This window comes from Solea solea, chromosome 20, assembly GCF_958295425.1.
Source record: "Solea solea chromosome 20, fSolSol10.1, whole genome shotgun sequence".
NCBI lineage: Eukaryota > Metazoa > Chordata > Actinopteri > Pleuronectiformes > Soleidae > Solea > Solea solea.
Window position 1 is genome coordinate 18576260 of NC_081153.1, and position 14240 is coordinate 18590499.

At 38.7% G+C, this 14240-nt stretch overlaps 4 gene segments (V, D, J or C); 3 read left to right on the top strand and 1 right to left on the bottom strand.

Moving 5' to 3' along the window:
- The first annotated feature begins 5692 nt into the window (after positions 1-5692).
- Positions 5693-6264, top strand: LOC131447531 (immunoglobulin kappa variable 4-1-like). The segment is given in 2 exon segments: positions 5693-5827; positions 5930-6264. Coding segments are annotated over 2 exon segments (411 nt in total).
- Positions 6265-7694: 1430 nt separating this feature from the next.
- LOC131447874 (Ig kappa chain V region 3315-like) lies at positions 7695-8207 on the top strand. The segment is given in 2 exon segments: positions 7695-7773; positions 7876-8207. Coding segments are annotated over 2 exon segments (408 nt in total).
- Positions 8208-9408: 1201 nt separating this feature from the next.
- On the bottom strand, positions 9409-10857 carry LOC131447647 (Ig kappa-b4 chain C region-like). The segment is given in 2 exon segments: positions 9409-9885; positions 10737-10857. A coding segment is annotated over 1 exon segment (252 nt).
- A 323-nt stretch (positions 10858-11180) lies between these two features.
- On the top strand, positions 11181-11760 carry LOC131447552 (immunoglobulin kappa variable 4-1-like). The segment is given in 2 exon segments: positions 11181-11335; positions 11438-11760. Coding segments are annotated over 2 exon segments (399 nt in total).
- Positions 11761-14240: the final 2480 nt, after the last annotated feature.

A 14240-nucleotide genomic window follows, 5' to 3' on the forward strand; every position in this document is an offset into this window, starting at 1 on the left:
GCAATAAATGAGCTTGATAAAATTTTGATTAGCATGTTTGCACACATTTGTGTTGGGCATGGCATAAGAGATAAAAACACTGACATGCACCTGAGTTCCTTGGTGCAAACCAGTCACCCTGAGGAAAAAAATAAATAAAAAAATTTCAAATAGTTTATTTAACACAATAGTACATCAAGACACCCATGATCCCAACCTAAGTGAAATCCATATAAAACAACACATTTACAAAAAGTGAGCTTGCAGATTTTGAAATAATAATGAGGCCTGGTTTGGTGCAAATCTAAGGTTACAACAAGAAACACTGATGCTTGAAATACTGAGAAAATGACACAGCACCTGCACCATCAGCACATTGCATTCTATGTATAAACATTTAAATAATAGAATGAAAATGGAAAACATGAATTAAATGCACATCAATTACTTGAATTAAACATTTTTCCAACACAATGGAAGGAGAATAGTTAGGTGAGGTAACAATGAGAAATAGTGAGAAAAGGCCATAGCATCTGCACTAGTGCAGTGTCACTGTAGTTGCCCTTTAACCAGCAGACAAACATTGTTATTCACCCTTTACAGACGTTATAGCTCATCAGTGAGTTTGACCCTGAGGGACAGTCCCTGAGTACTGTATGGAGCCACCTCTGCAACCCCTGACTAATAGCTTTGCATAACATTGATGTGACTGGCTGTCCACTGAAGAGCAATCACCAACTTTGCACACACACACACACACACACACACACACACACACTGAGGCCAGCTCTAATGCCAAGAGGCTTTGAACTGCAGAGCCGTCCTCTAAATCAGCTGGCCCATGGCTCTACACGGGCTCTGCCATTAACTAAGCCAGTGTTGGAAGGAGACACCACAGAGCCTCGCAGTCAAGGGCCATCACTGTCCTCTCACTGATTATCTGTTACCTAACCAGACAGAGGTAACCTTGTGCTGCTATGAACCTGCTGAAGAGTGTGGTCAACAGGTTCTGAGGTGAGCTAAGATGCCATCATGAGAATTACACAGAATGTGAAGCATGCATTATTCACTGCACACACAAATGAAACCATTCATCAAAGGACTGTTTTTGCACACACTGCATTCAAAAACATGCACCATGGTCACTTTTTTATGTTGTTACACGCTCATTGGCCACTTTATTAGGTATTAAGTGGCCTCTGCTGCTGTAACTCATCTTCTTCAAGGTGCTGTGCGTCATCCCTCAGGCTTTAATCATCGAGAGAATGCTGTCACTCACTGGATATTTAACCCCGTCTTCCAACCGTTTTCTGCGAACCCTGGAGATGATTGTGTGTGAAATTCCCAGTAACTCAGCAGACCATGCACTGGTCAAAGTCAAACTTCAGCAGATTCTCTTAAAGGTCCAGTTTGTACTACCCAAACAAAGTTCCCTGACACAGGAAAATGAGATGTCACACTACAGTAACACTGATTTCACAAATTCTCACACACTGTGCCTTCAACTGAATGCTTTATTAAAATGATAAAAAATAAAGTAGTTGAACATGTGTACCTTATAAAGTGGCCATTGAGTGTATATTGTTGTTTTTTTATTGTTTACAGTAATTCTATTCTATATTATTCTTATTTATTCTACATTTTTGTTGACATTTTCTTCTTTATATTCTGGTTTATCTCTTGTTGCTGCTCCCCTTTGTTCTGCTGTGTCAATTGGAATCCGTCTACGGGAGATCAATAAGGTACATCTTATCTTATCTTAGGCGACAGAGCCTGTGTGTGTGAGTAATGACAGAAGTCGGGGTCTTTCCTGTGTGATGGCACAACGCAGGCAGGTGATCTTCCAGCAATCAGAGTCCAGCTCCACTGAGTCGACCTGTGGCTTAACTGCACCGGGCCGTGTGCGTCATGAGTCACCGACTAATGCTCAGGTTGCCTGGATTACCCAGCAGGTGAATTTATTCTCAACCAGAACATGCTGACAGTTGCGTGCTGAGCTGCTTCAGAACCATTAGAGACACAGGTGTCAACTGTCCTGTACATGTGGCCTCTGTTCTGTTGTTTGGTGTTTCAGCATCTGCTGAAGGGGAAAATCCTCTGAACCTGCCAGGGAACAACATACTGTGTGAAGAATATACGAAAACAAACGTGGAAGACTGAGTCACTGAGGTCGTGTGTTGTTATATCACACATCTACATTCTGAGACAGGTGCCGTAAAGGTGTTAGCACAAAAACCAACTGTAATAAAAAAAAAACACTCATTAGGGCCCGAGCACGAATGCCATGAGGAGATTAACGAATAAAAGTGAAGACTGTTGAGTGAGGTCAGGGAACTGCAGCACTGCACAGTCCGAGTTCCTCTTGTTTTCTGCAAAGAAAATGTCAGTAAAAGGATGTTTAAAGTATTTTTACAGGTTTGGATGAAACCTTTGGGTTTAGAAATTACACTAATATCTAACAGCTTTTTCCCTTTTGTGTCATACTCTAATTTCTCTACTACACCACTTTGGAGAAGAATACTATCCTTTTTACTTCACTTACCCTTTTGGTTACTGGTTAATTTAAAGATTAAGAATCCACATACAGAATACAGGATGAGTATATTATACTATAGTGCATTCATAAAAATTTAAAAACCAAATTGAATGATTAACACAACATAAAAGTATTTACAAGTGATATAATAACACAGGGTACTGCTGAGTAATGCTGAGTAGTTTTATCACGACTGTATTCAACTGCATGTTTTCACTGCAATTTACTCCAACCTCAGTAGATGTGACAGCACAGCAAAGTCTTCAGAGTCTTGTTTTTATCTGAGTGAGAGGCAGCTACACCTCCGTGTTGTCAATAAGCCAAGTCAGGATGAGTCTGCACACTCACATGAGCAGTCTATAAGACTCAGAGCCGCAATTCACTGATGGACTTTTCGCTTACCTGTCTGCAAACACGTGACTGTGATGTGCAGCAGACAACAGAACAGATTCATGATGCATCAGTGGGAAAGATATGAAAATGCTAGTTTGAGTGAAAACAATGATGAAGGGATGCAGTATGTAACTGGTCACATTTTTTATTATGAAGTATTGATAGCACGATGCCGTGTCATGAAGCAGAGATGTAATTCCACATGAATCAGCACTTTGCTTTAAGGCCATCTTCTGAGTGCTCCTCTCCACATCATCCATTTTACCTGGTCCATCACCCATAGAACTAAACTACTTCTCTGAAAAAAGCTGATACATCAGCTCTCAGCAGCTCAGCATATAAAATTTTTCCTCCTCAATGTGTCCGTCGTAGCTGTTGTGACGTGGTTTTATACATGACACAAACACACAAATTAGTGTAACTGAGTGTAACGGTGTAGCTGAATCATTAGAATCAGTTCATTAAAAAGAACATTAAGAAGTACTTCCTGCATGACCGGAGCACAGACTCCATCTGACATAGTCACTGAACTGAAATACGGCTGAACGGGTTGTGATTCGTCTCACAATCGCCGCTTTCGGCATAGCTGTCACTAAACACACCAGACTCCTCTGTTAAATATAGTGATTTTAGAGATGTCCTTGCTAAATGTTGGAGATTAAGGCATGTATCCATAGTTTTTAAGTCTATTTAACTTATCTACAGTTCGGCATTGTTCGGTTTGATTTGTGTCAGACGTTGCGCTCATGACTCTTCCTGTGACGACACTCTCTGACCAATCAGGTGACTCTCTGACCATTCTGTTGACGTCACATTTCAGTATCGGCTCAGTTGAACCTCGTCAGAGCAGGTACTAAAAAAAAACCCACACTAGGTACCAGGTACTATCACTGATGGAAAAGAAAAGAAAAAAAACGAGCCAAGCCGAGCTGGGCGGGAACTGACACCCTGAACTGTCTCTTTAAAGAAACATACAATATTAGGTATATTTCCATCAGCCTGTATTTGATTTAATCAAAGGAAAAAACTACTGAAAACACAGAATATTCAACAAATATCACATCAAACTAAGAAGATGAGACTGAGGAGACAGAAGCACTAATGCAACCTTGTTCTTCTACATCATGAAGAAACAGGAAGGAGTGTGGCAGACTGGTTAGTGTAGGAGTTTTCTAACTCCACAAGATGGCACTAATGCACCATCAAGAAGAAGAAGATAAACCAAGCATATGAGAGGATGAGACTAAGGAGACAGGCCAACTAGGTGGTATAGGAGTGTCCTATACTTCGAAAAGATGGCTGTCTTTTTGCCACAACAATGGCACATTGTGGATGCGAGTTGCCATTAAACCCCATAGAAGAAGAAGAAGGAGATGATGAAAGGATGAGAGGATGATGTGACTGAAGAGACAGGAAGCAGTAGCAGTCCAGGTGTTTTCTAAGAAGACGATTTTCACATGATGGAGATGTAAAAGTTTATACACACTCACACACACACGCACATGTTGGACATTCATGACTTGAGGGGACATTGCATTGACTTACATTCATTTCCTGGAGACTTACTCTAAACCTAACCACAATTACTACTGGCCTAATCCTAACCCGTACCCTAACCTTACCCTAACCATAACCTCAACCTAACCTTAAAACATATCTTCACCTTAAAATGTAGTCATGTACGTTGTGGGGACTTGATTTTTGTCCCCACAAGGAAGACCCCAATGTGACTGTAAACAGTTTTAGATCCCCACAACATTAGTAATACCCGCACACACACACACACACACACACACACACACGGACAGGTGTAATAACCACTCATGGGCTGCAGATGGCGCTGCTCCTCTATAGAACACATACAGTTAGTGCGTGTCAACAAAAATCTTTGCAGAAATTCAGTTTTAAATGCATCTGCTTGGATTGATGTGAAAATAGAATATAATATAATATGCAATAATGCTATTAAAAATAGTAATAATGATAATAAAGATGTTGGTGGCGATGAACAGGGACTTTTTTTGAACCGGTGCTGGTATTTATGAAAGATTCCAGGAACAAGAGTAAGTGAAACTACCAGTTATTTAAATGTGAAGGTTATTTCCTGTCCATGTCTCAGTTTCTTCACCTGCATCTGTGCTGATGTTCATGCATCAACAGTTGAACAGTTTCACATTTCCTCTTCATTAGCACATGAGTTTTATCACATTTCCCATTATGTAACCTATACCAAATATGTCCTCACAAACAAACATGTCCCCGAACACAATCACATTCTCATCGCATTTCAAGCATTTTTATGGTTATCGTCATTAATTGATTAAAACATGAATTAAATGTATTTAAATACATATATAATTATTTCACTGTTTTTATTTATTTGCATCATGAATGTGCAAATTAATTTATTTATATATATAATTAATAAATTATTTATATATCCATTTCCCATTTTTAATTCCATCCATCCATTATCTACTGCGTTATCCTCCATTCATTTTATTTATTTTTGATATTTATTTATTCCCTCATATGATATGTTATGCTATAATGCTATAAGTACAATGTGTTTTTTTTAGGAAAATTAAGGCTAAACAATGATTTTCTGTTTTATCATGAGTGTAGAAGAGACACGCTGAAAGAGTTTTGAGTCAAAGAGAAACATTGATATTACATGAAAAAAGTGAAATGACAGAAATGTAGAGAATAGAGTGAAACCCAGTTGGAGTGAGTCAGAGCATTTCCATAGAGAGTGACTTTGCATCAGCAGCACCATGCTCCAGTGCTCTGGGACACTTTATAGTCCTGACAGTTGAAGACTGGAGGACTGACAGCTGTCCTTCATGACAACACAAGACACAGAAATCATGACTTTCACCTCCATCCTCATCTGGACTCTCCTCTGCTGCTGCCTCACAGGTAAAGTCCAGAGAGTCAAACTCCTCTGTCAACATCTGTCCCTCTGAAATGAAGCCGACAAAACCATGACTCTGCTTTATGTCTCTGTCTCTGTGTCCTCAGAGTCCAGAGGACAGGTCACAGTGACTCAGTCTGGAGCAGTGACATCTGCTCTGGGAGGATCTGCCACCATCACATGTAGAACCAGTCAGAATGTTTATTATCATAGTAGCTACGGCCACTACCAATACTGGTACCAACAGAGAGATGGAGAAACTCCTAAACTCCTTATTTACCGTGCTTCCAATCGAGCATCAGGGATTCCAGGTCGTTTTACAGGCAGTGGATCAAATTCTGACTTCACTCTGACCATCAGTGGAGTCCAGGCTGAAGATGCTGCAGTTTACTACTGTCAGAGTTTTCACGTCATCAACAGTCAATATGTGTTCACACAGTGAAAAAGCCTCGTACAAAAACCTCCTTCAGTCAGAGTGAACAGAAACTGAAGTGACTGCAGAGACTGATACAGTTCACTGAGGACACACACCAGTGATTTAATAAACTTTATTACACTATTTTGTACATTAATACAGTAATTTAAAATGTCCAATAGACATGGTTAAGTATTTTGTTTTAATTCTTCTCATTTCACATCATTAATAAATCAGCCTCTATGCTAATGACGTTCTATGATCCATGTAAAACATCCAAATTTGCCATGATCACTCTTATTTATTTATTCATTTATTCATTCATTTATTTATTTATTTATTTATTGGTGTTGTTGTTAATGTGCAACAAACATTTTCATATTTTTGGAATCAACAAATATGTTCAAGAGACTTTTTTGTCTAATATTCTTCACGTCACATGAAAGCCGTTTACATTTATCAAAGAACAGGAATGAATATAATAAGCCCAAATAAACCTTCCACAGTTTTAACACTTTTTAAAAAGAATAATAGTAAAATAAATGAAAACATCATCGATATAAAAGGAGATAATGTTGAAGCAAATTGTGATCTTTATTCCAAATAACAAATGGACTAAAACACTCTCTTTTCCAAACTTTGAAATCAACATTTCACCAAACTGAAAAACAATTTTCGAAATGCGTTGATTTTCTAATAATTTAGATATGATTTGGAAAATTGGGGTAATTTTTACAATTACAATTTACAATTTTTTTTACAACATGATAAAATATATATTTAATGTGTATTTGCGTTATTTTATTAATGTATACATACATTTAAAAAAAAAAAGTATCAATAGCTATCATGTTATGTGATTTAATCAGTCCAATCCAAGATTTAAGATTTATCTTTTTCATCTTCATTTGTGTGGATGATATAAAATATCTTTTTTCCTGACATTTAAAAAAAGTCATTTGTAAATTGTTGATGATTTATTTCTATAAAGTTGTGACATTCACTGATCATGTTTACAAACAAACTCACCAGAATGAGTCTGATTGTAAAGTTTTATCAGCTGATTTTAAAATCTGATGATGAAAAACCACCACAGTTTTTACTCAATGAAGTAATTTTTAACATTAATATATGAAATCTGAGAAGCTGATAATAACAGAAGACATTGCAAATGTCCTCAAGGTAGGAGAAATAAGGGACAATCTAATCTTTAAAATATGAGGAAATAAAATCTTAGGAGAAAAATTAAATCGAAAAGTGTCATCACATCCTGATCAATCCTCTGATAAAGTGATTGATAAATTGATCGACAGGATCATGAAATTGATTAAAGTCCCTGCTGGAGTCAGTCAGAGCATTTCCATAGAGAGTGACTTTGCATCAGCAGCACCATGCTCCAGTGCTCTGGGACACTTTATAGTCCAGACAGTTGAAGACTGGAGGACTGACAGCTGTCCTTCATGACAACACAAGACACAGAAATCATGACTTTCACCTCCGTCCTCATCTGGACTCTCCTCTGCTGCTGCCTCACAGGTAAAGTCCAGAGAGTCAAACTCCTCTGTCAACATCCGTCCCTCTGAAATGAAGCCGACAAAACCATGACTCTGCTTTATGTCTCTGTCTCTGTGTCCTCAGAGTCCAGAGAACAGGTCACAGTGACTCAACCTGGAGCAGTGACATCTGCTCTGGGAGGATCTGCCACCATCACATGTAGAACCAGTCAGAATGTTTATGTTAGTGGGAGCAGCCACTTACTATCCTGGTACCAACAGAGAGATGGAGAAACTCCTAAACTCCTTATTTACTATGCTTCCACTCGAGCATCAGGGATTCCAGGTCGTTTTACAGGCAGTGGATCAAATTCTGACTTCACTCTGACCATCAGTGGAGTCCAGGCTGAAGATGCTGCAGTTTACTACTGTCTGGGTCGATTTGATGTTAGCAAGTGGGATATGTTCACACAGTGAAAAAGCCTCGTACAAAAACCTCCTTCAGTCAGAGTGAACAGAAACTGAAGTGACGACAGAGACTGATACAGTTCACTGAGGACACACACCAGTGATTTAATGAACTTTATTACACTATTTTGTACATTAATACTGTAATTTAAAATGTCCAATAGACATGGTTAAGTATTTTGTTTTAATTCTTCTCATTTGTTGAAAAAAAAGTATTCAATAGAAAAACCATCAGCAGCTTCTTTAACTCACATCACTAATAAATCAGCCTCTATGCTGATGACGTCGTATGATACATGTAAAACATCCACATTTTATACGATCACCATGATAATTTTTGCTCCTTTTTTTAATTTATTCATTTATTGGTGTTGTTGTTCATGTGCAACACACAATTTCATTTACAATACAACTTATAGTAATTATACGTTGCAAACAGTTTGTTTATTCACTAGTACTAGTTCCTACATTTTGTACAGATATTCCAAAATTGGAAAATCGCTTTCATGCCATGTGACACAATCGCTCAAATCTCAGCCCAAAATGTAGTATAAATTGATGTGAACCAAAAGCGAAGCACTTGTCTGATAAAACTACAACCAAAAATAACCACACAGAAGTCTAGAGAATTTCTACATGAGGAAACAAACACAGTGGCTCTCTATCTCTCTCTAAGTAAACCAACAATCTGACACTGACTGAGGTAACAGCTGCACTTAAATAGTAGCAGGTCTAATTAACAAAATCAGGTGCAGCTGTGCAGGTGAATCAGAGCTGCCACTCCCACGCCCACAGTCACAACAAAACTGAAAAAGAATTGTCAAAATGATCTGATTCTCTCATAATGTAGATATGATTTGCAAAATTGGGATATTTTGTTATTTTTGACAACATGATAAAATATATATTTAATGTGTATTTGTGTTATTTTATTAATGTATCGAATCATTTAAAAGAATGTATCAATAGCTATCATGTTATGTGATTTAATCAGTCCAATCCAAGATTTAAGATTTACTTTTTTCATCTTTATTTGTGTGGATGATATAAAATGTCTTTTTTCCTGACATTACAAAAAGTCATTTGTAAATTGTTGATGATTTATTTCTATAAAGTTGTTTAAAATGACATTCATTGATCATGTTTGTTCATCCTATTTCACCCTGGTGTCGTTAAAATGTCACTTCATAATAACAAGTCCATGGAAACATTTTTTAATGAAACACAAACAACTTTATTATGTGGAAAAAGTTGAAAGAGTCAGGATCAACATGAGCGAGAAGTTTTCAAACTTTAAATTGTGAGAAAAGAGACAGAAATGCAGAGTAAAACCAGTAGCAGAGTGTCAGTGAGTCAGGTCAGGACTAGGAACACTGGTCTGTCCTCAGTGTCTCTGAGAGAATCTGGGAGCCCTGGGTGGCCTCACAGGTCACAGAGCCCACCTTCCTCCACTGGTCAGCAGAAAGCCTCAGGATGCTGCTCCAGCTGTAGAGACCGTCCTTGTCCAGCAGCCCGCGGCTCATGCTCTGCTCCCAGCTGCTGCTGCTGCTGCTGCTGCCGTCCAACTTCCAGGACAGAGTCCAGGCTGAGGGGAAGCCCTTGTTGGCCAGACACATGAGCGTGGCCTTCCCCTGGTCCAGCTCCTCACGTGAGGGCGGCAGCACCGTCAGGGTGGGATGGACGTCACCTAGGAGACAAGAGTCAGTTTAGAGCACAGAGAGGACACAGCTGTCGGTGGAACGCCACACAGTCGGACATGTTTCCTGTGTGAGAGCTGATTTTGTGTCACAAGGTTTTTCTGCTTCACCAGTCACATGGTTTCACTTCGCTGTAAGAAGCCTCTCATGCACATCAGCACAGAGACACTGTGACCTGAAGAAATATAGAAAAACTACACTGGAAACTGATTTTTACAACATTTGTAACATTTCTAATCCAATCATCAAACATCTGGAGACTGAAACACTTTAGTTTTAAATACAAGTGAATAAAGAAATGACTTCAAAACTATAATGGAAACACCGTGAAACACAATAGATTGCAGATTTTCAACGTTCTCAAATCTCATCTTTATCTTCACTCCGTTATGTTGCTTCTGAATATCAAGTCACATTAAACAAATAAAGTTTGGAAGTAATTTACAAAATATAAGGGACATTTCCAGTTTTAAAGTCCACCCAAAGATGAATATGTAAAGTAAAATTGCAAACATTTCTCATCCAATCATCAGAAATATTAAATATTGTAAAAACCTTTCAAATCTTCTTCGTGTAAAGTTCAGACAGTAATGACAAACATTTTAAATCATGTGAAAACAAAACAAATTTAAAACTGAATTGAAGTTTTATGATACAAACATAATCGTGACAGGACTGTGTCGAGTAAAATTGCTCAGAGTTCAGCTCCAGAATAAAGAAGACAAAATAAAAACATCAATATTTAAAAAAATACATTAAAGTGAGATTTGACCTACAGCAAACCTTTAAAAATTGGATAATTACACAAATATTGTTATGATTGTATTTGAGAAAAACTTACTTCCAACTTCCAGTCTGGTTCCTCCACCAAACGTGTACCACAGTGATACAAAGTCTGTGAGGCGTCGTACAAAAACCTCTGACTGTAGAGACACACGTCTCTGTGACTGTGAAACAAACAAACTTACCAGAATGAGTCTGTTTGTAAAGTTTTATCAGCTGATTTTAAAATCTGATGATGAAAAACAACCACAGCTTTTACTAAATGAAGTAATGTTTAACATTAATATATGAAATTTAAAGGAAAATGTAAGTTTGGGAAGATGTCATTTAAAATGTAGGAATATCAAAATTTTAGATCAATCAAGATAAAATCAAAAAGTGTCATCACATCCTGATCAATCCTCTAAAAAAGTGATTGATAAATTGATCGTCAGGATCATGAAATTGATTAAAGTCCCTGCTGGAGTCAGTCAGATCATTTCCATAGAGAGTGACTTTGCATCAGCAGCACCATGCTCCAGTGCTCTGGGACACTTTATAGTCCTGACAGTTGAAGACTGGAGGACTGACAGCTGTCCTTCATGACAACACAAGACACAGAAATCATGACTTTCACCTCCGTCCTCATCTGGACTCTCCTCTGCTGCTGCCTCACAGGTAAAGTCCAGAGAGTCAAACTCCTCTGTCAACATCTGTCCCTCTGAAATGAAGCCGACAAAACCATGACTCTGCTTTATGTCTCTGTCTCTGTGTCCTCAGAGTCCAGAGGACAGGTCGCAGTGACTCAGTCTGGAGCAGTGACATCTGCTCTGGGAGGATCTGCCACCATCACATGTAGAACCAGTCAGAATGTCTACAGCTCAAACCGTCTATTCTGGTACCAACAGAGAGATGGAGAATCTCCTAAACTCCTTATTTCCTATGCTTCCACTCGAGAATCAGGGATTCCAGGTCGTTTTACAGGCAGTGGATCATATTCTGACTTCACTCTGACCATCAGTGGAGTCCAGGCTGAAGATGCTGCAGTTTACTACTGTCTGGGTCTTCACTACATCAACAGTAAATATGTGTTCACACAGTGAAAAAGCCTCGTACAAAAACCTCCTTCAGTCATAGTGAACAGAAACTGAAGTGACTGCAGAGACTGATACAGTTCACTGAGGACACACACCAGTGATTTAATAAACTTTATTACACTATTTCAGTGAAGCTCACTTGTAACAAGTGATTACACATTATTATTAGTTTATAATAAGTTATTTACATTTTCATTCAAGCTCAGATTCAAAAAGATAATCCATCAGCAGTTCAGAGATTATTTAACTCACATCATTAATAAATCATCTTCCACGCTGATGACGTCTTATGATACATGTAAAACATCCAAATTTGATATTTTTCTATGTTTTAATCTGATCACTTGTTTATTCATTTTAGTTGTGGGGGCTCTTATGTTAAAGGCGACATAGAATGCTTGTATCACACATATATGTTAGTTATGGAGGTCTACTTACATATATTAACTTGTTTTCATGATTAAAATCCTCCTAATCGCTGCAAACGAGCCGATCAAAATATCTCCTCACTGACGCTCTCGTCAGCCGCGCTGTTTCAGACCAAACAGTTGCTGTGATTGGCCAGCCAACGAGAGCTTTCCTACTGTCCTGTGATTGGCCAGGTACCTGGAAGTGACGTAATAGATAGGCCAGCTCTCAGATACACAGCTCCCCCTCTGGCACGGTGGATGCTCTGCATCTCAGCAGCTACAACGAGATTAGTTCTTCTTCTTCTTCTGCGGTTGAATGTACGCAACCGGATGTGCCCGGACTAGTGCCCGCACCGGGAGGCGCTACGGTGGTGAGGATTTCTGATGACGACATCAAATTAAGGAAGTGTCGATCCGCTTCGCAGAGCCCAGGAAAACAATACAACACTATTTTCTCAGCAGTGGCTGAACTGTTTGTTCTGAAACTTTAGGGTTTCATAAACGAGGTAATGACGCAGATACACACACAAACGCAGCGTTAATTGGAGCTTCAGGTCTATGTCACCTTCAAGAGTGAAACAAACATTTTCATATATTTTGGAATCAACATTAAACCAAATTGCAGCTGTTTTTAACTTAATTCGTTCAGTTTTAATAGAAAACATCTGAATAAATGAACCAGCACTTTGTTGACTTGAGGTCTTTCTTATTTCTATTTATTATTTTCTTATGACACACACCAGTGTTTTAATAAAGTGTATTGAACTATTTTGTAAGTTAATACAATTTCAAATGTGCAATAGACATGGTCAAATTATTCTGGCATGGTGCCACAGTGGTTAGTAGTGGTTAGCACTGTTGCCTCACAGCAAGAAGGTGGTGGGTTCAATTCCTGGTCTGGGACCTTTCTCTGTGGAGTTTGCATGTTCTCCCCATGTCTGTGTGGGTTTCCTCCGGGCTCTCCAGTTTTCTCCCACCATATCCATCAGCAGCTCAGAGATTCTTTAATTCAAGTCATTAATAAATCAGCCTCTATGCTGATGACATCCTATGATACATGTAAAACATCCACATTTTCTTTTACTTTACGTAACAGAAACTGAAGCGACTGCAGAGACTGATACAGTTCACTGAGGACACGCACCAGTGATTTAAAGGCGACATAGAATGCTTGTATCACACATATATGTTAGTTATGGAGGTCTACTTACATATATTAACTTGTTTTCATGATTAAAAACCTCCTAATCGCTGCAAACGAGCCGATCAAAATATCTCCTCACTGACGCTCTCGTCAGCCGCGCTGTTTCAGACCAAAACCACACCCCCAGAACCAGGACTGTGTTGTGATTGGCCAGCCAACGAGAGCTTTCCTACTGTACTGTGATTGGCCAGGTACCTGGAAGTGACGTAATAGATAGGCCAGCTCTCAGATACACAGCTCCCCCTCTGGCACGGTGGATGCTCTGCATCTCAGCAGCTACAACGAGAGTAGTTCTTCTTCTTCTGCGGTTGAATGTACGCAACCGGATGTGCCCGGACTAGTGCCCGCACCGGGAGGCGCTACGGTGGTGAGAGGAGTGGTGAGGATTTCTGATGACGAAATCCAATTAAGGAAGTGCCGATCCGCTTCGCAGAGCCCAGGAAAACAATACAACACTTTTTTCTCAGCGGTGGCTGAACTGTTTGTTCTGAAGCTTTAGGGTTTCATAAACGAGGTAATGACGCAGATACACACACAAACGCAGCGTTAATTGGAGCTTCCGGTCTATGTGGGCTTTAATAAACTTTATTCAACTATTTCAGTGAAGCTCACTTGTTACAAGTGATTATACATTATTATTAGTTATTAATAAGTTATTTGTCTCATAGTCTTTACATTTTCATTCAAACTCACTTATTTAACTCACATCATTAATAAATCAGCTTCTATTCTGATGACGTCTTATGATACATGTTAAACATCCAAATTTTATATTTTTCTATGTTTTAATCTGATCACTTGTTTATTCATTTTAGTTGTGGGGGCTCTCATGTTAAGTGTACAACAAACATTTTTATATATTTTGGAATCAA